This window comes from Micromesistius poutassou, assembly GCF_964030765.1.
Source record: "Micromesistius poutassou genome assembly, chromosome: 8".
Classification (NCBI taxonomy): Eukaryota; Metazoa; Chordata; class Actinopteri; order Gadiformes; family Gadidae; genus Micromesistius; species Micromesistius poutassou.
Window position 1 is genome coordinate 20702024 of NC_140278.1, and position 27646 is coordinate 20729669.

The 27646-nt window shown below is 49.6% G+C and overlaps 2 protein-coding genes across 2 annotated transcripts in view; one reads left to right on the forward strand and one right to left on the reverse strand.

Moving 5' to 3' along the window:
* Nucleotides 1-15028, reverse strand: part of LOC311351016 (FH1/FH2 domain-containing protein 3-like) — a 47981-nt gene extending 32953 nt beyond the window's left edge. Inside the window, 2 exon segments of the mRNA XM_084471099.1 lie at nt 6821-6927; nt 14659-15028. Coding sequence (XP_084327225.1) covers nt 6821-6927; nt 14659-14823 — 272 coding nt within the window. The 5' untranslated portion in view covers nt 14824-15028.
* Nucleotides 15029-15928: 900 nt separating this feature from the next.
* On the forward strand, nt 15929-27588 carry slc6a19b (solute carrier family 6 member 19b; the record flags this gene model as incomplete). Its single annotated transcript, XM_084471100.1, has 13 exons — nt 15929-16127; nt 17883-18023; nt 18102-18239; nt 18697-18878; nt 19607-19717; nt 21053-21165; nt 22687-22815; nt 22904-23060; nt 23388-23592; nt 24415-24574; nt 24960-25122; nt 25465-25634; nt 27573-27588. The coding sequence occupies 13 exons, from the start codon at nt 15929-15931 to the stop codon at nt 27586-27588; spliced, it is 1884 nt and encodes a 627-aa protein (XP_084327226.1).
* Between the last annotated feature and the right edge of the window lie 58 nt (nt 27589-27646).

Here is a 27646-nt window from a genome sequence, read left to right on the forward strand (position 1 = left end):
AAGCAAATGTGCTAATACTAATAGACAGATAGATAGATAGATAGATAGATAGGTAGGTAGGTAGGTAGGTAGGTAGGTAGGTAGAGAGAGAGAGAGAGAGAGAGAGAGAGAGAGAGAGAGAGAGAGAGAGAGAGAGAGACAGATAGACAGACAGACAGACAGACAGACAGATAGTCCTTTATTAATACCCCTTAGGAGAAATTCACAAGTGACCAGCAGTACAGTGGGAAAAGAGAGAAACAAGAGTATATATACAAATAAAATTTACCAATTTGAAATCAAATATAATAAAAAAACTATTAGAATGAAGATAAACATACTATATACATGTAACTGTCCGTTTGTAGGTGACTTGTGCATTAAATAAATGTGACTATAAGTATAAATGTGCCAATGTGCAGAGGTTCCTGAGGTAGTGAAAATGAAATAAATAACAAGGTTTAAACAACAATCGGTCCTGAGGTGTGGGGTTATAACAGGGGAAACATTGATACTGTAAGGTAATTAATGTGAGCAGGGTTGTGACTGGCTCATTTGTGAAGTAAATGATTAAACTGAATGATAGCATTCATGTGATGATACACCCTGGTGACCCAACAGGGTCAACAAGGGAGAGGAATCACTGAGAATGGGACCTCAGATCTCTCTGTCACCTTAACCCTAACCCTAGCTCCACCTTAACCCTAACCCTAGCTCCACCTTAACCCTATCCCTAGCTCCACCTTAACCCTAACCCTAGCTCCATCTTAACCCTAACCCTAGCTCCACCTTAACCCTAACCCTAGCTCCACCTTAACCCTAACCCTAGCTCCACCTTAACCCTAACCCTAGTTCAACACCTTAACCCTAACCCTAGCTCCACCTTAACCTTAACCCTAGCTCCACCTTAACCCTAACCCTAGTTCAACACCTTAACCCTAACCCTAGCTCCACCTTAACCCTAACCCTAGCTCCACCTTAACCCTAACCCTAGTTCAACACCTTAACCCTAACCCTAGCTCCACCTTAACCCTAACCCTAGTTCAACACCTTAACCCTAACCCTAGGTCCACCTTAACCCTAACCCTAGCTCCACCTTAACCCTAACCCTAGCTCCACCTTAACCCTAACCCTAGCTCCACCTTAACCCTAACCCTAGTTCAACACCTTAACCCTAACCCTAGCTCCACCTTAACCCTAACCCTAGCTCCACCTTAACCCTAACCCTAGTTCAACACCTTAACCCTAACCCTAGCTCCACCTTAACCTTAACCCTAGCTCCACCTTAACCCTAGTTGCCCCGACCAGGGAGGGTTAATGCGTGGTAGTACAGAGCACTCCTGGGCTCCTGATTGTGAAACATCCCATAATGTGTTTCCACAGAGACTGAAGTGGGGAGCAGAGAAGGCAACACAGGTTTACTTCATAGTTGGAAACCAGTCAAACCAGTGCTTCCCCTCGGTGGCCAATTAATTGCATAAATAAAGGCCTGGTGCATGGCCCCTGGATCAGCACTTCTAGAGCAGCACTCCTGCTGAGCAGCAGAGCTCATACTGCTCTGTAGGTTCTGCTTCTTTACAGACTGATAGTGTTCTTCTTAAGTTCTGGTTCTTTAGACTATTCGCTGGGCCAATGTTCCTTGGAGAACGAGTTGGGATGGAAAGGCTAACATTTGACTCAAAACTCTCAACTTGACATGTGCAGGCAAACACACACACACACACACACACACACACACACATACACACGGTAAAGAATGATAAAGTTGTACTTCGCTGTCTGTTAATATTATCCTTCGACTTCCCTCCTACCCTCATCTGGAGTTAAAGTTGCACTTTCTGTTTCCGTAAACAATCCTTGGTTAGTTTAACCTCCGACCCTGTCCCTCAGGGTCCATAGACATTAAACTCACCAACAATAAAACAATATATGGGCAGTAGGAAAAAGTTAACAGGATAGGAAAATATGGAAAGCAGCCTTCTGGAATTTGACTCTTGAGACATTTAATAGATACGAAAAATAAAGCCATAACTGTATATTAATCCAACAAATAAACCGTGTGTATATTCGTCATACACTCAACAAATAAAGTTAGAACTGTGTATATAAGACTCGGGGGGGTTGAAATATGCCTACTATGTGAATTGTAAATCATATTAGATTGAGTAGATATGAAGGCCGAATCAGCCTTTAGCAGGCTGAAACTATTACCATGTCACTAACACACACACACACACACACACACACACACACACACACACACACACACACACACACACACACACACACACACACACACACACACACACACCGGGAGTCACACGGGTGATGTATCATCTGAACACCAGCCTTACGGATCAGGCTCAGTTCCCAGACCCACTGGGACATCGCTCAGCCCGACCCTGTGACGGGACGGGGGGGGGGTGGCGACGGGTGGTGTGGGGGTCCCAGGGTCTGAAGGCCCCCTGTAGTTCATGACGTGGTGTGGTGATGAGGGCCCCTCAGCCCGGTCCTCAGATACTCATGCTCTGATCTGATTGGACAGTTCCGTCTGTGTGGAACTCCCCCTCACCGGTCAGTGATGTCATTCACACTCGGATGCAAGCTGACTTTAGTGTTTAGGATGCGAGATCTTAGAAAGACCTAGAACGTGGAGGTATTGTAACTTGTCCCTGTGTTTAATTTGCCATCTATAAAATTCCAAAACTGTCTTTTAATTGTGTGATAATTGTGGACTTGTTTGTATGAAATCTAAAGGCGTATTCACACCTGCCTTGTTTGGTTCGAACCAAACCAAAAAAATCGCTGGTGCGGACCTTCTGGGCTGGTGTGAATACAAACCATCGAACTCTGGTGCGGACCAAACAGTCGGATCGAGACCCAGCCAGAGAGGTGGTCTCGGTTCGCTTCCCAACGAACCCTGGTGCGGTTCGCTTGAGATGTGAAAGCGAACACACCTCGGCCCGATCCAGTTCTAAAAATCATACGCCTCATTGGACGTCACAGGCACCCGCTCAGTCGCGCGCATTATGGGAATTAATGTTTGATTCATTTTTTGTTCTTTCGTATTGTTTGAGATTTGGGTGCGATATCCAATTTAATTTTCACCCGACGGTCCGACGAAAGCACGTAAAAAGTATGCTGGAAAACACACATAAAAATGCTGATGCATTTAACCCATTGGATGAGGATGAGGGAGAAGTAGTTCGACCGGTCCACAGATCAACGGATATCACGCTGGGTATCCATGATTGTTGACTTTCACCGGCGCTTCCCCCCCCCCTTTTTTTTATTTGACGCTTTACCCCGCCCCAGACCTTGTTGTCCAATGATTGAACAATCTTTGGACACATGTGGGTTTGTTGTCAAATTCTGGGACTGTTGCGAAAATTGCAATGTGAAAAGGTACCGGACCAAACCAAAAATAAACTTTGTATTTTGGTCCGGACCAAAGAGAGCAAACTAAAGGACTTTCCTGGTGTGAATACGCCCTGAATGTATCTGTTTGTTTAACACAAAAGGTTTTTGTGTCAATTAGACTTTTACCTGGTTAAATAAAGGTTTGATAAAAAATAAATGGGGTGTGCGTGGATGTAAAGGTCCGACCTTTTTCAAATTGGAATGGTTCCACTGGTTTTAGCTAGCGTGCTTGTGCCCTAAACTGGTTCTGGACCGGACCAGGTCTGAGGAGCTTGTTTAGGAAATCCTTCACGCGACTAATTGAACAAAACAGGAGCGAACAAGCGACGACAAACCTTTAAGAACAATCCGATGAGGCTGAAGAGCTCATAGCCTGCGTTGGCTCGTAGCAAAAGACGTTTACAATCACAGGAGAACCCAGCAGGGTGAACGAGGCTACCCCCCCGATGAGGGGCGAGTGAGGGATGACCTCATCCAGTAGAAGCCGAGGTGAGACACAGAGTTACAATGAAAGGTGAACTGCCTCATCAACCTCTCATTTAAATCTCAGCGATCGTCCAACAAACCCGTCTAGGCGGGGGGGGAGGGGGGTGGGGGAGGGGGGAGGGGGCGCGATATCAGGTGATCAACGCCATAAACCACAGCAGGGGAACAGGCCAACGACTAATGAATGACGTGTTATCACAGAATAATGGTCACCCCCCCCCCCCCCCCCCCTCCCATCCCCTCATCAGCCCTCTCCCACAGCGGCACTGGGGGGGGGGGGGGGGGGGGGGGAACCACTGGGAGACAGCGCTGGTTTTAATGGCACACGTTTAAACCGGCTGCAGCCAGTTGGCGGAGAGCCCTAGCTGAGGGCCGCGTCTCAGAACCGGAGAACCAGACGACCACTCTCACCTCACGGCCGCGTCTCAGAACCGGAGAACCAGACGACCACTCTCACCTCACGGTCCGTCTCAGAACCGGAGGAGAACCAGACGACCACTCTCACCTCACGGTCCGTCTCAGAACCGACCGGAGAACCAGACGACCACTCTCACCTCACGGTCCGTCTCAGAACCGGAGGAGAACCAGACGACCACTCTCACCTCACGGTCCGTCTCAGGACCGGAGGAGAACCAGACGACCACTCTCACCTCACGGCCGCGTCTCAGAACCGGAGGAGAACCAGACGACCACTCTCTCTCAGCCCGCTCACTAGACGTTCTCATGAGAACCGTCTCAGAACCGCGGGGGGGGGGGGGGGGGGGGGGAAACCATCGCCGCTCGCTGCTCGCACCGCTCCGCAGAAAACACACGAGCCGGTGTGGAGCAGTTTGTAAATTCCAGCGTAGGCAAATAAATCCAGGGGTATTTGTGGTCTGAGCCGAGAGGGCTCGCCGTGCCAACCCGCCGGCTCTGACATCAGCCATCAACGTGTTCGCAGCGCGAGCCAACGCCAACGCCAACTCCGCGCACCACTGACCCCCCCCGCCCATATAAGGCAACGAAACACGGGGCGAAGAAAGGTTGTTTTTTTTTATAACCGCTCCCCGCTGCGGCGCCAGGTTCCGAGGGGGTAACGCTTCAGAGCCGGTGCGTCGGTTTGAACCCCCGGTGTACGTCGGCTACGTGTGGCGCCGCCGCCGCCGTGGGTGTTTTAGTGAGTGTGAGTGAGCCTGTGTTGGGGTTACATCTGAACAAGGTGCTGAGGGATCACTCCGTGCTGCATGGAGGTTCAGGAGGTAGAGCGGGTTTTTGCGCTGGTAACCGGAAGGGTTGCTGGTTCGATCCCCGGCTCCTCCTCCTCCTCCTAGCTGTGAGTGTGGAGGTGTCCCCTGAGCGAGACGCCCTCTAACCCTGACTGCTCCCTGACCCGCTGGCTGTCGCCCTGCGTGGTTTGACTCCGCCGTCGGTGTGTGAACGTGTGCGTGAATGGGTGAATATTGGGTGATAGCGCTTTGAGTGGCCACTGGTTAGAAAAGCGCGGTATAAACGCAGTACATTTACCATTTATAGGGGTTCGATGACCTGTTTGGCCGGGCAGACTATGGGTATCTAAGAGGCCAAAATGGATGGACGCCAGACTACCTTAACAACAGTCACACCTGGCTCCAGGGAAGATGATGGGACACATAATGACTTTCATAAGTACGACCTCTTGATGTGTAGTCAATGAAATGGTTTATTTATTAACGATGCGTCCAGTGGAGGAGTCAACGTATTTAATTAACTAATAACAAATGAAGCACAAGTGAAGTGATACACAATTGCTGGCGCTTCATTTATTATTAACAAATTCAATGGATGATTCAACAAAGAACAGATATAGAGTCCATATAGTGATGAATCGTTTTGATGTATTAAATGTGCAGTATGCAGTAGCAAAGGGGGGGGGGGGGGGGGTGGGGGGCGGGGGGGTATTTATAACATTATGTCTGGGGCGAGCTTGAAATCCTAAATCTTGCATATTGTAACTCTTAGTGAATTTGAAGCATAACAAACAGACTCGTGCTGCCAAAATGATTTGCTGTCTTTCCATCTTTTCGTTCGTGCTCTTCTCTAAGAAGTAATCCTGCAGAGAGCGAGCAGATCCACCGCGGCATCTGTAACTCATCCGGCTCGCTGAGCCGGCCGTGAACGCCTGTTCAATCAGAGAGACGCGCTAAACCGATCTCTCTCTCTAACAAAACGGGTTCAGAGTTCTGAGTGATCAACATGGGTTATTAATAACTCTTAGGGACGGGTCTTCTTGTTGTAGAACCAGGAGGGCACAGAACATACGACAACCTTCCCACTAGGAGCGTTTACCTTTGACTCCTGCACAGGGTGTCCTGGCATTCAGTCGCTCTTCAAGTGACCAGACATACGGGTCAGAGGAAAAACACAGAGAGGGACAGACAGGTAGACAGGAAGACAGACAGACAGAGATACTGTTAAAGCCATAGAAGAGACAGACACACTTATCAGACAGACAGACATATCAGACAGACAGACAAACAGCGAGCAGATAGAAAGACAGACAGACAGAGATACTGTTAAAGCGATAGAAGAGACAGACAGACATATCAGACAGACAAACAGCGAGCAGATAGAAAGACAGACAGACAGAGATACTGTTAAAGCGATAGAAGAGACAGACAGACATATCAGACAGACAGACAGACAGACAGACAGACAGACAGACAGACAGACAGAGATACTGTAAAAGAGACAAAGACAGACAGACAGACAGACAGACAGACAGAGATACTGTAAAAGAGACAGACACACATAGGTAGAAAGACAGCAGATAGAAAGACAGACAGACAGAGATACTGTAAAAGCAATAGAAGAGACAGACTGACTGATATCAGACAGACAGACATATCAGACAGACAGACATATCAGACAGACAGACAGACAGACAGACGGGCAGACGGGAGCCAGAGAGGGGTCTCACCCTCCGTCCACCTGGAAGCCCTCCAGCTCGTCCCTCTGCTCGGCCAGCGTGGAGTCCAGGTCCAGGTAGCTCCCATTGTGGGACAGCTGCAGGGCGCAGTCATCCAGCTGGAGGCGGAGAGAGGACGTATTGATTACCGATTGATTACCGATTGATCACTGAGTGACCACCTGCAACAGGGCGATCGTTAGGGTTGGGCCAATTTATAAAGTTCATATCGTCGATTCAATTCATTTAAATCACAGGTACAGTCTCAAAGGGTTTAACAGGCCATATATTTATGACCCCCCCCCCCCCAACCCTAGCCCCCCAGAGGACGAGAAAAACCTTTTTTTTTTGTCATTTTCCTTTTTGTAGAAGGACATTATTGCGTTTTTGTATGGACGTTAAAAACACCTTAATATGTTGAAGTGGGTGTGACTCAAACAGATCAGGTAATCCTGACTCAAGGTCTGGATGAGCTCTCTCCTCGGTGGCCTCTGTTGAGTTGGCCCCTTACGAGTCCGTTCACGATGTCACAAGCAAGACCCCTTCGTGTAGCTCAAGGTCATCAGTCCACTAGCCGGTGCTGCTGCCGCCCTCGTCTCAGAGGTCAGACTCAAGGACCAGCCTCTCAGGTCTGACGGCAGACCTGGCTCAAAGCTGAAGGCTGATTTCCAGCTCAAACTCTCTGAGACACTAACGCATACAACGTACATACATACAGAGGCGAGACACAGAGTTACAATGCACTGTATGTACGGCGTATATATATATATATATACAGTCTGGAGATACAAGATCACAGGACAGACCCAGGAGACCGGCGGTCATTTGGGCTCCACTCTCCTGGCTGAGGGATCCACTGCTTTAAGGACTCACCGGTCAGGGGAGATTAACCTATTTATACCCCGATCCTGTTAAGAGTCAAACCCTCAGCAGACGGTAGAGCTGAGGACCGGAGCCAGAGAGCCTTAAGCGGGCCAGGAGTGGGGCCCTGGCCTTGGGTGGGGCCCTGGCCCTCTTCACGTGCACGGTGTCTCCTAACGTGCACGGTGTCCCCCTCTTCACGTGCACGGTGTCCCCCTCTTCACGTGCACGGTGTCTCCTAACGTGCACGGTGTCCCCCTCTTCACGTGCACGGTGTCCCCTTCACGTGCACGGTGTCCCCCTCTTCACGTGCACGGTGTCCTCTTCACGTGCACGGTGTCCCCCTCTTCACGTGCACGGTGTCCCCCTCTTCACGTGCACGGTGTCCTCTTCACGTGCACGGTGTCCCCCTCTTCACGTGCACGGTGTCCCCCTCTTCACGCGCACGTGTCCTCCAACGTGCACGGGGCGCCCCTCTCATCCACTGAGAGCACGTCTCCGTCTTTGCAATAATATTGTTTTACTATTGTGGTTACATTGTCCTCGTTTAGGGCTATTATTGGGAAACATCAAACTCCCATAATCATTAGAATCGTGATGGCAGTGTTTTGTAAAATACTTTGGCGCCCGGGCCAGCGTCAGGGTCCATCTACCCGGGACTTGATTGAATTTGGTGGAGAAGCTGAGAAAGACATCAGTGCACAGAATGCTTTGATGTGTATAATCGCTCTGCTTGTTCTACTCCACAGCACTGAGAGGAAACATCTGCTGGTGAAGACAATCCTCATTCTGTTGTCCCCAGGTCTGACTCGCTCCCTCGTCCTCTCTCTCTAACTAACCCTCCTAGCACTAACCAACCCTCTGAGCACTAACTAACCCTCTGAGCACTAACTAACCCTCCTAGCACTAACCAACCCTCTGAGCACTAACTAACCCTCTGAGCACTAACTAACCCTCCTAGCACTAACCAACCCTCCTAGCAGTAACTAACCCTCCTAGCAGTAACCAACCCTCTGAGCACTAACTAACCCTCCTAGCAGTAACCAACCCTCTGAGCACTAACTAACCCTCCTAGCAGTAACCAACCCTCTGAGCACTAACTAACCCTCCTAGCACTAACTAACCCTCTGAGCACTAACTAACCCTCCTAGCACTAACCAACCCTCTGAGCACTAACTAACCCTCCTAGCAGTAACCAACCCTCTGAGCACTAACTAACCCTCCTAGCACTAACCAACCCTCTGAGCACTAACTAACCCTCTGAGCACTAACTAACCCTCCTAGCAGTAACTAACCCTCCTAGCACTAACTAACCCTCCTAGCACTAACTAACCCTCCTAGCAGTAACTAACCCTCTGAGCACTAACCAACCCTCCTAGCACTAACCAACCCTCCTAGCAGTAACTAACCCTCCTAGCACTAACCAACCTTCTGAGCACTAACCAACCCTCTGAGCACTAACCAACCCTCTGAGCACTAACCAACCCTCTGAGCACTAACTAACCCTCTGAGCACTAACTAACCCTCCTAGCACTAACCAACCCTCTGAGCACTAACTAACCCTCCTAGCACTAACTAACCCTCTGAGCACTAACTAACCCTCCTAGCACTAACCAACCCTCTGAGCACTAACCAACCCTCTGAGCACTAACTAACCCTCCTAGCACTAACCAACCCTCTGAGCACTAACTAACCCTCCTAGCAGTAACCAACCCTCTGAGCACTAACTAACCCTCTGAGCACTAACTAACCCTCTGAGCACTAACTAACCCTCCTAGCACTAACCAACCCTCTGAGCACTAACTAACCCTCTGAGCACTAACCAACCCTCCTAGCACTAACCAACCCTCTGAGCACTAACTAACCCTCTGAGCACTAACCAACCCTCCTAGCACTAACCAACCCTCTGAGCACTAACTAACCCTCTGAGCACTAACCAACCCTCTGAGCACTAACTAACTCACTCACAGTAAAAGGAGGCAGTCTCATTCTGAACGCTTTCTTTTATAATTTTACGACCCGTTTTAAACTAAAAACACATTCTGATGACATGAGCCGCGGGCCCACTCAGCGCGGCCCCGTCCGCACGGCGGGGACGATGGCATGTCAGACTGGGGGGGGGCAGGGGAAGAGGACGCAGAATAAGCGAAAAGCCACAAGGACCGAACCCGAGGCCCGGGAAGCGGGAGGAGGAGTGTGGGAGCCGAGTGTTTTGCCAGATTAAAGGAGGTATTCAGACGGAGAGAGGCTCATAAAGAACCAGACATGAGAGAGCAGAGCGAGGGCTCACGGTCCACGGCCGGCGAAAACACCACAACCAAAAAGGGGGGGGAGGAACGCGCCACCAGCCGGAGCCGGACGTCTAGCACCGGCTCAGAGGCGGGACGCTGCCGTCTCCGTGCCGCTCTCCTCCGTGCCGCCGTCCCGAGGGTGGGACAGCTCACGGAGAGCCGCTGTACGACAACGAGGGTTGAGAACAGTGTTGTGTAGCCAGGTTGTGTATCAGGGCACTTGTAGTGCTGACACCGAACCCTCATGTTGAAGCAGCCCCTTTTCGTCTGGGTTCTCTTCTCCCCTCTTGTCCTTTGCGCGTCCGAGCGTTGTGACCTCTTCCTGCCGTGTGACGACCTGAAGTAAACAGCAACAGTTAAACCCCGCAGCCGAGCTGGAACTAGTAATTAGCCAAACGAGGATCCAAAGAAAGGCTTTTCCGGCTCACGGTTGGGACGAGGCCGTCTGCCAGAACCCAGCCGGCCACACCTCTCATGGGCCACGGTAAAGGTCGACAGAAAGACCCAGATGGACTCGTTCACAACAAATCCATCCAATCACCCGTCTGATCGGTGATCAATCCGTCCAGAGTTGGACCTGAAGGTTGGATTGTGGACGCTTGTTTCCTCATGCGTCCTGCAGCCTAACGTAGCTGACTGGTGTCCGTGTCGACCGGGCCAGGCTCTGATCCAGCGACAGTGCCCTGCCTGCAGCCACCACATCGTCAACCGAGGTGGCTTCCTCCAGCGGCCCTGGAGCCCGGGCTAGAGGAGGCTCTACGAGGGAACCGAGTCCAGAGGACCCACCACAAGGTTCTGCTCACACACTGGGGTCTGGCCTCTGCCGCCGACCGGCATACTGTGGTCCTCTGGCCTGAGGAACTAAAAATAAACACCATGCAATTTTCAATTTCAGAACCCTATCTCACTCCAAATATCTTCTGTGTGCCTCTGTGGAAGGTCAACCCCTCTCCTTCATTGTTGTTGGAGCAGGAGGCCGGTCTTTATTGGTCTTCACTGGTCTTTATTGGCAGCTCTGGTAAACGTATCGCTTGTTAAATCAGAGATACAGACGGTAAACATCTTTAAAGAATTAAAGCGAAAGTGTATTGTTCTAAGTTGTGGTCTCATTCCAAAGCAGCTCTTATTGGAGTACACGGCACGCATGACAGAGGAACCACGAGCAGAACGTATGGATCTGAGTCACCCACGCACGTGGGTGAGGCTGTAACGGTTTACTACAGCCAAGTTGTGCTGTGTGTGTGTGTGTGTGTGTGTGTGTGTGTGTGTGTGTGTGTGTGTGTGTGTGTGTGTGTGTGTGTGTGGATGTGTGTGCAGCAATCACACCACAGAACACAGTCAGACCAGGGGAGCCGCAAGCCCACATAACAACGAGTAGAGGAATTCAGCCGTCCTTTGACAGGAATGATGGACAGACCGGTATTTTACAGCATTTAGCAGAACTTCTCATTATGGAACGCCGTAATTTCCTCCGAATATTTTGCAGGAAGGCGTCGGTGCCAGAGAAGGCTCTGGGAGGCCGTCCAGACCAGGGGGACCGACCGTCCTCTGGCTCGACTGCAGCAGGGCCAGGGCCTGCCTCTCATGCAGAGGAGGACATCCAGTCCATTGTACCACGGAATCAGCAAGTGCTGTTGTATTTAATATTTCAAGTTCAAAAAACATCCTACGCTAGCGGCCCTCACATCTGTGATCAGCAGTCTGCGTTCAAAGGACCATAACTCATTTATATTGAGGGGCTGAGGCGGAAAGAGCCCCGTCATAGTTTCCATCGAGAGAGGAGCACAGCGACCGATCTGTGGCCGAGCTGCTGAGCTATAGGAGACCTACACTGCATTAGACAGTCAGTAAGCAGACCTACACTGCATTAGACAGTCAGTAAGCAGACCTACACTGCATAGACAGTCAGTAAGCAGACCTACACTGCATTAGACAGTCAGTAAGCAGACCTACACTGCATTAGACAGTCAGTAAGCAGACCTACACTGCATAGACAGTCAGTAAGCAGACCTACACTGCATTAGACAGTCAGTAAGCAGACCTACACTGCATAGACAGTCAGTAAGCAGACCTACACTGCATAGACAGTCAGTAAGCAGACCTACACTGCATTAGACAGTCAGTAAGCAGACCTACACTGCATAGACAGTCAGTAAGCAGACCTACACTGCATTAGACAGTCAGTAAGCAGACCTACACTGCATTAGACAGTCAGTAAGCAGACCTACACTGCATTAGACAGTCAGTAAGCAGACCTACACTGCATAGACAGTCAGTAAGCAGACCTACACTGCATAGACAGTCAGTATTAAGCAGACCTACACTGCATAGACAGTCAGTAAGCAGACCTACACTGCATTAGACAGTCAGTAAGCAGACCTACACTGCATTAGACAGTCAGTAAGCAGACCTACACTGCATAGATAGTCAGTATTAAGCAGACCTACACTGCATAGACAGTCAGTAAGCAGACCTACACTGCATAGACAGTCAGTAAGCAGACCTACACTGCATAGACAGTCAGTAAGCAGACCTACACTGATACATACGGTGACATGGCAGTGACCAGTCAGTACACGGTGACATGGCAGAAACCAGTCAGTGCACGGTGACATGGCAGAAACCAGTCAGTGCACGGTGACATGGCAGAAACCAGTCAGTAGAACATAGACGACCACTTTTGTTTTGCACTTTCCCAGATCTCGGATGAATCACCGTAGGGCTAACGAGCTCAGAGTGCAAGGAGAGAGAGTTAGCGCTCGTCGCTAGCCCTCCAGCCCTCCAGCCCTCCAGCCCTCCAGCCCTCCAGCCCTCCAGCCCTTCAGCCCTCCAGCCCTTCAGCCCTTCAGCCCTCCAGCCCTCCAGCCCTCCAGCCCTCCAGCCCTTCAGCCCTCCAGCCCTCCAGCCCTCCAGCCCTCCAGCCCTTCAGCCCTCCAGCCCTCCAGCCCTCCAGCCCACTGCCATGCAGCTGAAGAGACGGGTTCAGGGGACCAGACCCGGGGTTAAGGGGACCAGACCCTGGTTCAGGGGACCAGGCCCTGATTCAGGGGACCAGGCCCTGGTTCAGGGGACCAGGCCCGGGGTTAAGGGGACCAGACCCTGGTTCAGGGGACCAGGGGACCAGACCCTGGTTCAGGGGACCAGACCCTGGTTCAGGGGACCCTGGCCCTGGCCCCGGGTTCAGGGGACCAGGGGACCAGGCCCTGGTTCAGGGGACCAGGGGACCAGACCCTGGCCCTGGCCCCGGGTTCAGGGGACCAGGCCCTGGTTCAGGGGACCAGGCCCTGGTTCAGAGGGGACCAGGGGACCAGGCCCTGGTTCAGGGGACCAGACCCTGGTTCAGGGGACCAGGGGACCAGGCCCTGGCCCTGGCCCCCGGGTTCAGGGGACCCTGGCCCTGGGGACAGCTGACGGCTGCTGCGTCGGCCCCCAGGCCACCATGTGCAGCCTGTCCTATTTATACCCGCCTAAACCAAGCTTCCTAAAACCCCCGCTGAGACGGCCGAGCGGGGGGCAGGGGGGCGGGGGGGCGGGGCGGGGAGGGGCCGGTCCGCCCAGTGGCCTGGAGGTGTACGTCCGTCCACACCCCTGGTCTGACGGACGGACGGGGACAGCCACCGGCGTACAGCTCCATCCCCCTGGAGCGAGCGCTGAGCCACCCCCCCCCCCCCCCCCTCACCTGGGCCCTCCTCCTCTACTCTCAGAGCACCGCGAGCCTTTTGTTAGTCTGTTCATTCTGTCTGCTTTCCCCCCCTTCTCTCTCTCTCTCTCTCTCTCTCTCTCTCTCTCTCTCTCTCTCTCTCTCTCTCTCTCTCGCTCTCTCTCTCGCTCTCTCTCTCTCTCTCCACTCCCTCCCCTTCCTCTCTCTATGGTGGAATGTTTGCCATCCCATGCTGATCAGAGGGGAGAGAGAGAGAGAGAGAGAGAGAGAGAGCGAGAGAGAGAGAGAGAGAGAGAGAGAGAGAGAGGAGAGAGAGAGAGAGAGAGAGAGAGAGAGAGAGAGAGAGAGAGAGGGAGGGAGAGAGCCTGGCTTGTGGTACCCGGATCTTCCTGAGGTTGCTGTGACTATCCTCACCTTTAACAGTCTGTCCCGGCCTATCAGGTGAGACGTGGTCTGTCCCGGCCTATCAGGTGAGACGTGGTCTGTCCCGGCCTATCAGGTGAGACGTGGTCTTCACTTCACCTTTAACGGTCTGTCCTGTCCCAGTCTATCATGGCCAGACCGGTGTTTACCGTCAGCCTTTCAGGTGAGACGCAGTCTTAACCTCACCTGTAACAGTACATGCCTCATCCTATCCCAATGCTCAAAAACACCAACAATGGAAAAACTATTTATGAACAGAAACAATATTGAGAAAACATATGTTTAAACAAATGAATAAAATATTACAAGCCACAGAAACACGCAAACACAACTCCACACGGAGAGGGAGGCAGAGCTTCTGGTAAACATTAATCCGCTCCACTGATTGATTGGCTGATTACTGATTGACATCCGGACCTCATTCTGGACCCCCCGCAGCGTCCCGCTCCCCAAGAGCTGATATTACTGTTACAGAAAGACTCGTGGGCCTACCCCTGGGTGTACCTTACTGTATTGTATCACATCAATGGCAAAGTGTCCTGTAATCAATAACAAAGTGAATCCCTCACTTTAGGTTAAACATTAGGTTTAAATCAGCCAGGAGAGGAACATACCTTATGAGGGGCTTTGAGAAGCCTGTGAACTCCAGCGATCTGGTTGATCAGAGGAATCTCTTCCCTGAACGAGTACTGCGGAGGTCTGCTAGGCTCGGGGAAGCTGGTGCTGTTGAACGGATCGGTATCATCCAGGAACTGGACCCTGCACACTAGCGTGGCCATGGTGCAGCCATGCAGCGCGACACACAACTAATGGAAACGAGTCGATGCGCCACGAAACCACAGAACGGTCTGCAGGAGGAGAGCGATCCAGAGGACACGTCTTCTTCAGCCCTGCGGTCCCTTAGACCTCCGAGAAGGCTCCATTCCTAAAGAGGATTCCGGGGAATCATAGCCTACTTATGTCCACTTTGCTCACACCCATGCCTCTTCTTGTGAGGGATGCCTGTGAAATGGTTCCGTTAAGACCCGCACCGTCCCCTGTCGATTTGAGCAGGGCAGTATCCAATGCCATAAATATAAATAAATATATATATATATATATGTGTATATATATAATATCCAAAACCCTTTCCAAAGGGATTACGGCGGTTCAGGTGCTGACGGGACTGCTGCACTGAGCAGATAATCTGTGAACGTGGGGATGAACTAAAGGACTTCCAGCGCCTCCTAAAGTGTGAGCGGCCAATGCTTCGTCAGGCTCCAGCCTGGTGGTCCTCTCCTCTGAGTAACAGCGACCTCCAGTGGGCGAGGCGATGAGTGCACTAACCCTAACCCAAACCCAGATTATTGATAATAACAGAATTATTCACACGTATGTGTTAATTCACATGAATATGAATGCCTAAACGAGGCATTCCTATCATACATAAATTATTGAATTCATGCATCCGTTTATAAATAATAATAAGAAAATATACTTATAGTTGTATTTAGTAGCTATATATGTTTAGTAAAGAATTACAAATTACTAATACACAAAAAAATATATGTATATTATTTTTGGTGTATTATAATTGTACTACAGTACTTTTTAAATGTATACTTGTAGATCTAAACACAGTGAACTGATTTTCCTCGACTCTTTACTTATCTCTTATCTGAATACACTAGAAACCATAACCCGCTACAGGTGTGTGGGGCGTCGTCACATTAACAGCTCACTTAATCAGCCCCTGGCCTCTTCTTCAGATAACAGGACGTTGGTTTCCTCCTTCCTGTCCATAAGTTCAGCGCGCTCACTGAACTTACATAAATAAAGCCGCTCAGAGTCACAGGTAGATCCCCCCCAGCAGCACCTCTCCTCAGACCTCCTCCTCCTCTCACCATGAAGCTGCAGCTGCCCAACCCCCACCTGGACTCCAGGGTCCTGAGCCACCAGCAGCTGGAGCAGCTGGAGACCACGGAGGCCGGGGACCGGCCCAAGTGGGACAACAAGACCCAGTACATGCTGACGTGCGTGGGCTTCTGCGTGGGGCTGGGGAATGTGTGGCGCTTCCCTTACCTGTGTCAGAGCCACGGAGGAGGTAAGGACGTCGCTTCCTTTCTTATCGACTCGTGAAGTTTTTTGTTTCCGCATGGGTGTCTGAGGGACAGAGCGCGACCGGACTGGAGGTCACGGGGGCATGGGTCCCTGAGCAGTGGTGTAACGTGATAGTGGAGGAGAACAGGGTTACCCGGTGTGATATTAACCCGCCGTACTCAGGGCACCGGACCCCTGCTGGTCCCGGCTCCAGGGGTCACTGAGCAGTGGTGTTAACATGTGAGTGGTGAGTGGACACCTGGTGTAATATTAACCCTCCGTAGAGACTCATAGTCTCAGCTCACAGATATGGATCACTGAGCAACAGATCATATGGACCACTGAGCAACAGATCACATGGATCAATAGCAACCGATCAAATGTATTAATCAATAACAACAGATCACATGGATCAATAACAACAGATCACATGGATCAATAACCAATGCCGTTGACATCTTTGTTTGACCAGAGTATTTCGGGTCAATTTGGATCAAACAAAGATGTTAAAGGTCCCATGGCATGAAAAGGTTTTCTAACATTAATATGAGTTCCCCTAGCCTGCCTATGGTCCCCCAGGAGCTAAAAATTGCATTAGGTGTAAAACGAGCAGTAGGTATCTTGCTCCGCCTTTGAAAAAATTAAGGCTCAAACGCGCCGATTTGGGATCTGGCCCCATATGTCAGGTTGCGCCACGTGTGTGTGTGTGTGTGTGTGAATACACACACTGTAACGCAAGTGTAACGCAAACTCCTGCCGGAGCACCCGGAGTGTTCAGTGTTCCACTGTAAACACTAGCGCATGGTACCGTGGCCGCAAGCTGCTCAGGGCCACACCCCCACCCTCCACCTTGACCCGCCTCTAAAAACGGCGCGTTTGTGGAGCGCTCATTGTGGGACTGGCTCGTAGTGGCTGTGACTCTGAACCAAGGCTGAATTTCTTGAAGATCTTCAAATACTGTATTAGGGGCCCACTAACACCTATATAGAAGCATCCATAAAGTAGCATGCCATGGGATCTTTAATCACTCAACAAATACTCTCATACTCTAAACAAGAGTTTAGAGTATGAGTCTCTAACGGAATGAAAACCCAAAAGGTTTGTTGACAGAGATATTGATAATCACAAACAAAGCAGAATGTCATGAGTTGGGCCTACAGTAGCTTGAGAGGATGTGCCTGGTTCAAGAGGTCAGGGTTATGTCTGGGTTATCTCTGGGATATCTCCGGGTTATCTCCGGGTTATCTCCTGGTTATCAGCCCCTCAGGAATGGAGTCACTGGTGACTAACCCTCCAGGTGGTAAATGGTAGAGATACGGCGGAGTGGGGGGGGGGCTGAACATTGCCCCCTGGGGCCGGCCGCCGTGTGTGTGTGTGTGTGCATCGATGTGTAGGGCAAAGGTGATGGGATGTAAGGTCATGTACAGGATAGGCAGAGGTGATATAATGTCATGTACAGGATAGGCAGAGGTGATATAATGTCATGTACAGGATAGGCAGAGGTGATATAATGTCATGTACAGGATAGGCAGAGGTGATGGGATATAATGTCAGTGTTACGTTAAAAATATTGACATCATTTTACGTGATATTCAATTACTTCAATTACTTCAGTTAATGAGTAATTCTTAAGAATAAACGTGATATCATCTCTTATCTCTACACAGTGAGACAAACACAGATAAGAACATGTGGAGTCATAGCAATGTTTATTTTATTATCATTGATAATACAAAACACTGCTTGTCTCGTCTTCCAGGAGCGTTTATGATCCCGTTCCTCATCTTGCTGGTTGTGGAGGGGATCCCTCTCCTCTATCTGGAGTTTGCGATTGGCCAGCGCTTGAGAAGGGGCGGTTTGGGGGTGTGGTCTACAATCCATCCTTATTTGACGGGCGTTGGTAAGGCTAAACCCAGGACCCCGTTCTAGAAGCCTCCCTGTGACGCGCCGCGCTAACGCAGTGTGTGTGCGTCCCCAGGTGTGGCCTCCATGTGTGTGTCGCTGCTCATCAGCCTCTACTACAACACCATCATCGCCTGGATCCTCTGGTACCTGTTCAACTCCTTCCAGGACCCCATGCCCTGGAGCCAGTGCCCCCTCAACGCCAACGGAACAGGTACAGCTCTCTGACCCTGACCCTAGCCCTGACCCTGACCCTGACCCTGACCCTAACCCTAACCCTAACCCTAGCCCTAACCCTGACTCTAGCCCTAACCCTAGCCCTAACCCTGACTCTAGCCCTAACCCTAACCCTGACCCTAACCCTGACCCTAACCCCCCCTGACCCTAACCCTAACCCTGACCTTAACCCCCCCTGACCCTAACCCTAACCCTGACCTTAACCCCCCCTGACCCTAACCCTAACCCTAACCCTAACCCTGACCCTAACCCCCCCTGACCCTAACCCTAACCCTGACCTTAACCCCCCCTGACCCTAACCCTAACCCTGACCCTGACCCTAACAGGTACAGCACTCTAACCCTGACCCTAACCCCGCCCCCCCTGACCCCGTCCACCCTGCCCTCTGAATGCCCTGCTCCGGGGGGGGGGGGGGGGGTCTGCTGCTCTTCCAGCTGTGGTGTCTGAGTGTGCGAGGAGCTCCTCGGTGGACTACTTCTGGTACCGGGAGACGCTGAACACCACGCCCAGCATCGAGGAGGACGGGGGGCTGCAGTGGTGGCTGGTGGTCTGCCACATCAGTGCCTGGGCGCTGCTCTACCTCTGCATCAGCCGCGGAATCGAGACCTCGGGGAAGGTATGGCGCTCCTTTCTCCACACGCCCAAGACACCCAAGACACCCAGTCCAACCCAGTGAGTTCAGAAAGACGACTGTTCACCTGAGTTCACCTGCTACACTCTTCTGCATAGCAGAGTAACCCCCCTCCCCCCGCCCCCGCCCCCGCCCCCCCCCCCTGCCCACCCTTACCACTCCCCTCTTACCCGTTGTACGTCCTGGGCACTTAAAAATAGTACTTTTAGCATTGTGTAGCGTCTTATCCTAGCTATCTTTGTTGCATACGGGGGAATGGGTTGACCTAGTGATGGTTAGTGTGTACGGGGAATGGGTTGACCTAGTGATGGTCAGTGTGTACGGGGAATGGGTTAACCTAGTGATGGTTAGTGTATAAGGGGAATGGGTTGACCTAGTGATGGTCAGTGTGTACGGGGAACGGGTTAACCTAGTGATGGTCAGTGTGTACGGGGAACGGGTTGACCTAGTGATGGTCAGTGTGTACGGGGAACGGGTTGACCTAGTGATGGTCAGTGTGTACGGGGAACGGGTTAACCTAGTGATGGTTAGTGTATACGGGGAATGGGTTAACCTAGTGATGGTTAGTGCTTGGCTCTTGGTTCCATGAACATCCTCACTGTACCCACAGAGATACATTGCTGTTTCTCTTTCTTCTGACTCATGTACTTGAAGGTGACTGACTCCGGGCTGCGTCTCCCCCCCCCACCCCCCCCCCCACCCCCCCTCCCCAGGCGGTGTACGTGACGTCCACCCTCCCCTACCTGGTGCTCACCATCTTCCTGGTCCGGGGCCTGACCCTGAAGGGCTCCCTGGACGGGATCAAGTTCCTCTTCACTCCCGACGTGAGTACTGTCCCTGATGATAATCGCCATGGTAACCAGCGACGCCGATGTGGGAACATCACAAAGCAGTGCACAGTATATTATTCATTTACATTCACATTTACATTTCACATTTTACATTTACAGTCAGGGCATTTATCAGACGCTTATCCAAAGTGATTTACAATAAGTACATTGATCAGAAGAAGGAGAAACAACAATATATCTCTGTCAGTGCAGTAAGGATGTTCATAGAACCAAGTGCCAAGCACTAACCATCACTAGGTTAACCCATTCCCCGTACACACTAACCATCACTAGGTTAACCCATTCCCCGTACACACTAACCATCACTAGGTTAACCCATTCCCCGTACACACTAACCATCACTAGGTCAACCCATTCCCCGTACACACTAACCATCACTAGGTTAACCCATTCCCAGTACACACTAACCATCACTAGGTTAACCCATTCCCTGTACACACTAACCATCGCTAGGTTAACCCATTCCCTGTACACACTAACCATCACTAGGTTAACCCATTCCCCGTACACACTGACCATCGCTAGGTTAACCCATTCCACCGTACACACTAACCATCACTAGGTCAACCCATTCCCCGTATACACTAACCATCACTAGGTTAACCCATTCCCCGTACACACTAACCATCACTAGGTTAACCCATTCCCCGTACACACTTAACCATCACTAGGTTAACCCATTCCCCGTGCGTACACACTAACCATCACTAGGTCAACCCGTTCCCCGTACACACTAACCATCACTAGGTCAACCCGTTCCCCGTACACACTAACCATCACTAGGTCAACCCATTCCCCGTATACACTAACCATCACTAGGTTAACCCATTCCCCGTACACACTAACCATCACTAGGTTAACCCATTCCCCGTACACACTAACCATCACTAGGTTAACCCATTCCCCGTACACACTAACATAGGTTAACCCATTCCCAGTACACACTAACCATCACTAGGTTAACCCGTTCCACCGTACACACTAACCATCACTAGGTTAACCCATTCCCCGTATACACTAACCATCACTAGGTTAACCCGTTCCCCGTACACACTTAACCATCACTAGGTTAACCCATTCCCCGTGCGTACACACTAACCATCACTAGGTCAACCCGTTCCCCGTACACACTAACCATCACTAGGTCAACCCGTTCCCCGTACACACTAACCATCGCTAGGTTAACCCGTTCCCCGTACACACTAACCATCACTAGGTCAACCCGTTCCCCGTACACAACAGAGATAGCTAGGGTAAGACGCAGCACACAGCACATCAAAAGCAGCCTGGCGTGCGTTCCTCCGTCAGCTGGCGGAGCTGGCCAAGGCCTCCACCTGGCTGGATGCGGGGGCCCAGGTGTTCTACTCCTTCTCGCTGGCCTTCGGGGGCCTCATCAGCTTCTCCAGCTACAACTCTGTGCAGTAAGGAGCCTCATGTGTTCACGTGTGTTCATCATGCTTCACGTCAGGGGAGCACAGTGTTAGGGTCACTCACTATGAAAGGGTTAGGGTTCTCACTATGAATGGGTTAGGGTTCTCACTATGAAAGGGTTAGGGTCACTCACTATGAAAGGGTTAGGGTCACTCACTATGAAAGGGTTAGGGTTCTCACTATGAAAGGGTTAGGGTCACTCACTATGAAAGGGTTAGGGATCTCACTATGAAAGGGTGACGTTCTCACTATTAAAGGGTTAGGGTTCTCACTATTAAAGGGTTAGGGTTCTCACTATGAATGGGTTAGGGTTCTCACTATGAAAGGGTTAGGTTCTCACTATGAAAGGGTGACATTCTCACTATGAAAGGGTTAGGTTCTCACTATGAAAGGGTGACGTTCTCACTATGAAAGGGTTAGGGTTCTCACTATGAAAGGGTGACGTTCTCACTATGAAAGGGTTAGGGTTCTCACTATGAAAGGGTTAGGGTTCTCACTATGAAAGGGTTAGGGTTCTCACTATGAAAGGGTTAGGGTTCTCACTATTAAAGGGTTAGGTTCTCACTATTAAAGGGTTAGGGTTCTCACTATGAAAGGGTTAGGGTTCTCACTATGAATGGGTTAGGGTTCTCACTATGAAAGGGTTAGGTTCTCACTATGAAAGGGTGACATTCTCACTATGAAAGGGTTAGGTTCTCACTATGAAAGGGTGACGTTCTCACTATGAAAGGGTTAGGGTTCTCACTATGAAAGGGTGACGTTCTCACTATGAAAGGGTTAGGGTTCTCACTATGAAAGGGTTAGGGTTCTCACTATGAAAGGGTTAGGGTCACTCACTATGAAAGGGTTAGGGTCACTCACTATGAAAGGGTTAGGGTCACTCACTATGAAAGGGTTAGGGTTCTCACTATTAAAGGGTTAGGGTTCTCACTATGAAAGGGTTAGGTTCTCACTATGAAAGGGTTAGGTTCTCACTATGAAAGGGTTAGGGATCTCACTATGAAAGGGTTAGGGATCTCACTATGAATGGGTTAGGGTTCTCACTATTAAAGGGTTAGGGTTCTCACTATGAAAGGGTTAGGGTTCTCACTATGAAAGGGTGACGTTCTCACTATGAAAGGGTTAGGGTTCTCACTATTAAAGGGTTAGGGGTCTCACTATGAAAGGGTGACGTTCTCACTATTAAAGGGTTAGGGGTCTCACTATTAAAGGGTTAGGTTCTCACTATGAAAGGGTTAGGGGTAGGGTTAGGGACATTCAATCAAACCTTTTGACTTAAAGTCAAAGACGTTTGTTGTAATGTTCTCGATTGGAAGTTAGATACAGCGAACTTTGAGGGTCCAAAACTGTTTTCCTACTAACTAACGATAAACTCACCTGAATAACATATTCATAACAGAAAGTGCATACAGAACACGTATATCACGTTAGGATGTTTTATCTATTTCCTCATTACCCATTCATTTGTTAAGGGCTTCTAAACCCTGACGCCTTATCTTGTTTCCCACTAGTAATAACTGTGAGCAGGATGCATTGATCATCTCCGTCATCAACGGCTTCACCTCTGTGTACGCGGCCACCGTCATCTACTCCATCATCGGCTTCAGGGCGACGGAGAGATTTGACAGCTGTGTTGGCGGGTATGACAATTATCACACAGCTGGCGTCAACGATGGAGTCACCAGAACCGCTGAACTGGGAAAAAAACCTTTTTTTTTTTCTTTCCAGAAACATTCTAGCATTGCTGAATGCGTTTGAGCTTCCCGACGGCAGCATCACAGAGACCAACTACGACCAAATCTTCACAGAACTAAACCAAACACATCCTGCCCTCATGGACACACTGAGTCTGAAAACATGCAACCTGGACACATTCCTCAGCGAGGTAAGACCATCGCAAGAAAGACTTCCTGTTATTAATTTAAATGTTACACCCCTGCAATGTCAGATACGTTGCATCTGCTGACAGCAACAGGTACATTCACATTTACATTGAGGGCGTTTAGCAGACGCTTTTATCCAAAGCGACTTACAATAAGTACATTTGTCAGCAGAAGAGAGACAACAATATATCTCTGTGGGTACAGTGAGGATGTTCATGTGCCAAGTGCAGAGGACTTGTGCCAAGCACTAACAATCGCTCGGTTAACCCATTCCCCGTATACAACAGTTACACCCCTGTATTATCAGAACATGTCCTGATTTGTCCCAGGGAGTGGAGGGAACCGGCCTGGCCTTCATCGTGTTCACAGAGGCCATCACCAAGATGCCCTTCTCCCCGCTGTGGGCGGTGCTCTTCTTCATCATGCTCTTCTGTCTGGGCCTCTCCTCCATGTTCGGGAACATCGAGGGAGTCCTGGTCCCCCTGCAGGACCTCAAGCTGTTCCCCAAGAGCTGGCCCAAAGAGGTCTCCACCGGTACGGCCGTACCCCTCCGCCTGCACGCCCTCACTCCTCCACTGGAAAGATAGAAAGAAACAAACACACACACACACACACACACACACACACACACACACACACTTGAGGTTGGGTAGGGTGTGGGTTCGGCCCCCAATGCCTCGTACTTTCACACATCGCTGAGCGGGACGCCTCAGCCCTACCTTTGCATAAGGACACCTATCTGTCTTGCCTGGAAGTCGCTGTAGATAACAGCAGCTGCTTAACGACCTAATAGGATTTCTTTGGCATCTAGATTCTGGTATCTCAGTAATTGTCGATGTGTGTTATCGATGTGTGTTATCGTTGTGTGTTATCGTTGTGTGTTATCGCTGTTTATTACACCGCTCTTCTCAGTGCTGTGGAACGCTCCGTTCACTTGCATGGGCCTTCCCGACTTCCGGCGGTGAATAATTTTTCGATAATGACCGTTGCTAAGCATATAACGACCGCTGTCAAGGAAAGCGGTCTCTGATTCACGTCTTTCGTATCACTCCGCAAGTAGTCCGGTAACTTATCAGCCCCAGCGTATTAGGTTGCTAAGCGACGTCAACGTCTTTGGCGGACTAGTTCTCTGCTGATCAACGCTACGAATGCTGGTAACAAATAAATTGTAAAAGGTAGTAAAATTAGGTAGGTTGTACATTTTTTTCGTTTTGGCAAGTAGCCGTGTAATAAGCGGGATAACGTATAGAACGTCGCCGGTCATATCGAAAATAAGCAGATTTTCCCGATAATGCCCGGCGTTCCATACATTATCCCTTACATCACGCGGTCCTGACTGCTGTGTTTGGGCTGCAGGTGTCACCTGTCTGCTGTGCTGTCTGGTGGGCCTGATATTCGTCCAGGGTTCGGGGAACTACTGGCTCTCGCTCTTCGACGGCTACGGCGGCTCCGTCTCTCTGCTGGTGGTGGCCTTCTGTGAGATGATCTCGGTGGTCTACATATATGGGATAGACAGGTAAATACTGAATGGACTGCATTTATAGAGCGCCTTTCTAACCAGTGGCCACTCAAAGCGCTTTACAGTATCGCCTATAGCATTCACCCATTCATGCACACATTCACACACCGACGGCGATGTCAGCCACGCAGGGCGACAGCCGGCGGGTCAGGAGCAGTCAGGGTGAGGGCGTCTCGCTCAGGGACACCTCCACACTCAGCTAGGAGGAGCCGAGAATCGAACTAGCAACCTACTGGTTACCAGCCAACCCGCTCTACCTCCTGAGCAACATGCCGCTCAGTTGATGAGGGAACACTGACAAATAGATGAATAAGTCCCAAAGAACAATCCCAAAGATATGCCGCAGTGTTTTATTTTTCAACATGCGTGTCCTTCCTCCCAGGTTCAACGATGACATCGTCTTCATGATTGGCCACAAGCCCAACATCATCTGGCAGATCTTGTGGAGGTTCATCAGTCCGGCTGTCATGCTCTTCATCCTCATCGCCTTCATCGTGGACAAAATCTCGGAAGAGCTCGTCTACAAATCCTGGGATCCTGAATCGGTAAATAATCCGCTCGATGTAATGCTAGTGAGACATTGACTGGCACTTAATCCACGCACTTATTGTGTGTTGTACGTCCTTTGCACTTAAAAATAGTACTTCACATTGTGTAGAATCTTATCCTAGCTATCTTTGTTGTATACGGGGAATGGGTTAACCTAGCGATTATTGGTGCTTGGCACTTGGTTCTATGAACATCCTTACTGCACAGACAGCGATTTATTCTTGTTTCTCTTCCTTCTGACAAAAGCGTCTGCTAAATGTAAACGTGAACGCTAGTGAGATGGTCAGATACCACCAGGAACGCGCTGTAGTCAGCGGTGGTTTGCTTTATGTTCACAGGACGTGTTCCCCTCCCTGGTGGAATACACCTATCCCTCCTGGATCTACGCGGTCATCGTCGCCTTGGCGGGGATTCCCAGTCTTTTCATACCGGGTGTCGCCATTTATAAATGTCTCAGAAAGCTAATTAGGGGCCAATCAGATCTAGAGGAGCTCCACACTGCCCAAATGTGAGCAGTGAGCATCACAAGATGTTGTGTAAATATCAATCATAACTATAATATATACTATAAATTCCTGGAATTTCTTTACATTCTCCTTGGATATTTTTTACTTGCATTGGCGCTGTAGCCACAAAGTCTGACACTGAGGCCAATGTACTAGTCCAATTCTTTGTTGTGCAGATTCCTTTAACTGTCTTGCAGCCTTGCAGACGTGTCCACTTCACCCATATGTGTATTGCAATTGAACTTTGTCTCTCCCGCCATTACCGATCCAAAGGTTTGCCGCCTGTATCTTCCCGTGATCACGCCTTAAAATTAAATCAGATACTTTGTTGTCCGAAGGGTCCTAAAAATAAGTGATTCTTCATCACCAGCCCTGTGTGGAACGTACGCCACGACCCTGCTGCTCCACCCTTTTCTATTCCCACCCTCAGTAGTGTAGAGTAGTGTAGTGGAGTAGAGTAGTGTAGTAGTGTAGAGTAGTGTAGTAGTGTAGAGTAGTGTAGTGTAGTGTAGAGTAGTGTAGTAGTGTAGAGTAGTGTAGTAGTGTAGAGCAGTGTAGTGTAGTGTAGAGTAGTGTAGAGCAGTGTAGTGTAGTGTAGAGTAGTGTAGAGTAGTGTAGTGTAGTGTAGATTAGTGTAGTAGTGTAGTGTAGTGTAGAGTAGTGTAGAGTAGTGTAGTGTAGTGTAGAGTAGTGTAGTAGTGTAGAGTAGTGTAGTAGTGTAGAGTAGTGTAGTGTAGAGTTGATTAAATTTGTGGGCGATGGACGCTCAGCAAAGTGCCTTCCTCCCTTTAAGCTACCTTCTTCCTTCCAGTAGCTGATAAAATCACAATTCTCTTCTATCCTCCTGTCTTTATTTACCCTGCTTACATTTTTAACAAGGGCCGAGAAAACCGTACAAATGTTATCCTCCTTGACAAGAATGGGAAAATGTGTTAATTTAGTTAAATGTCTTGTTTAAGGCGTAACTACTGTGTATTTGTGTGTATTTATTTTTCATAATCTAATAAGAGTAAATATCACATATCTAAAGTTTTATAGAAACACAATTAAAGTTGACTTGAAACCTTCAGGTTGACTCAATGATTTTCTTAGTTTATTGCAATTCATGTGATTCTATTCCAATCATTCTGTTGTTTGATATTAATGCATTTAAGAAAGGACGTGTACACTGTTAATGAGAATTGTTTGTTTTTTGTCAAGTGGTTAAAGTTAGAAGTTTAAACAACCACTAGAGGGAGACCGATCGCTGCGTTTTAATAAAGTATGTATGCAAACACCTGACCCCCTTTTAAATACTTTAACAAAGACTTGAGTTTAATAAGGATGCATGTTTGAATGAAACTCAACCCATTTCATTCTAGAGAAGACAACTCTTTGCTCAATATCCCAAATAATGAAATAATTGATCATGACATAATAACATCAGAACAATTTGCAGACGATTCTACGGTACCTCAGCAAATTTAAAGATTGTTAAACAAAGGGGGTAATAATATCTATCTGCTTGTACTGATAATCATTTGTTTTTGTCTGAAACTAAACTGTAATTAACTCAGCTCTTGTGTACAATTGAGTTACCACCTGTGGTCAGAACCAAACCAAGAAAGGGCCTGGGAATTGAAACTGCACTGAACTAAAAACCACGGGGTGGACATACATACACACTGATGACCGTTTAAAGGGACAGCCCCATCAGAGTGACCGGTCAGTCATCAAAACGCAATGGCTAAAGAGGAGGCAGGGATCTTGTTAGGAGGGCAGAAGAAGTTTGAATCTCTACTGTACACTAATGTGTCCCTGGCCTTTCAGATGTTGCAGATGATGCAGTTTTAAAGGTTATTAGTACCGCTGTTATCATGTTCTAGATCAAATAAAGCCCCCAGACATGCGGTCTCTTTGTTCCTCAAGGAGTGTTATCAGACTGTTGTTCTTGTGTCTAGCTCCGCCCCCAGGTGAACCAGCCCAGCGAGGGTCTATCCTAAGTACAGTCTAGTGAGGGATGCTTTAGCAGGCT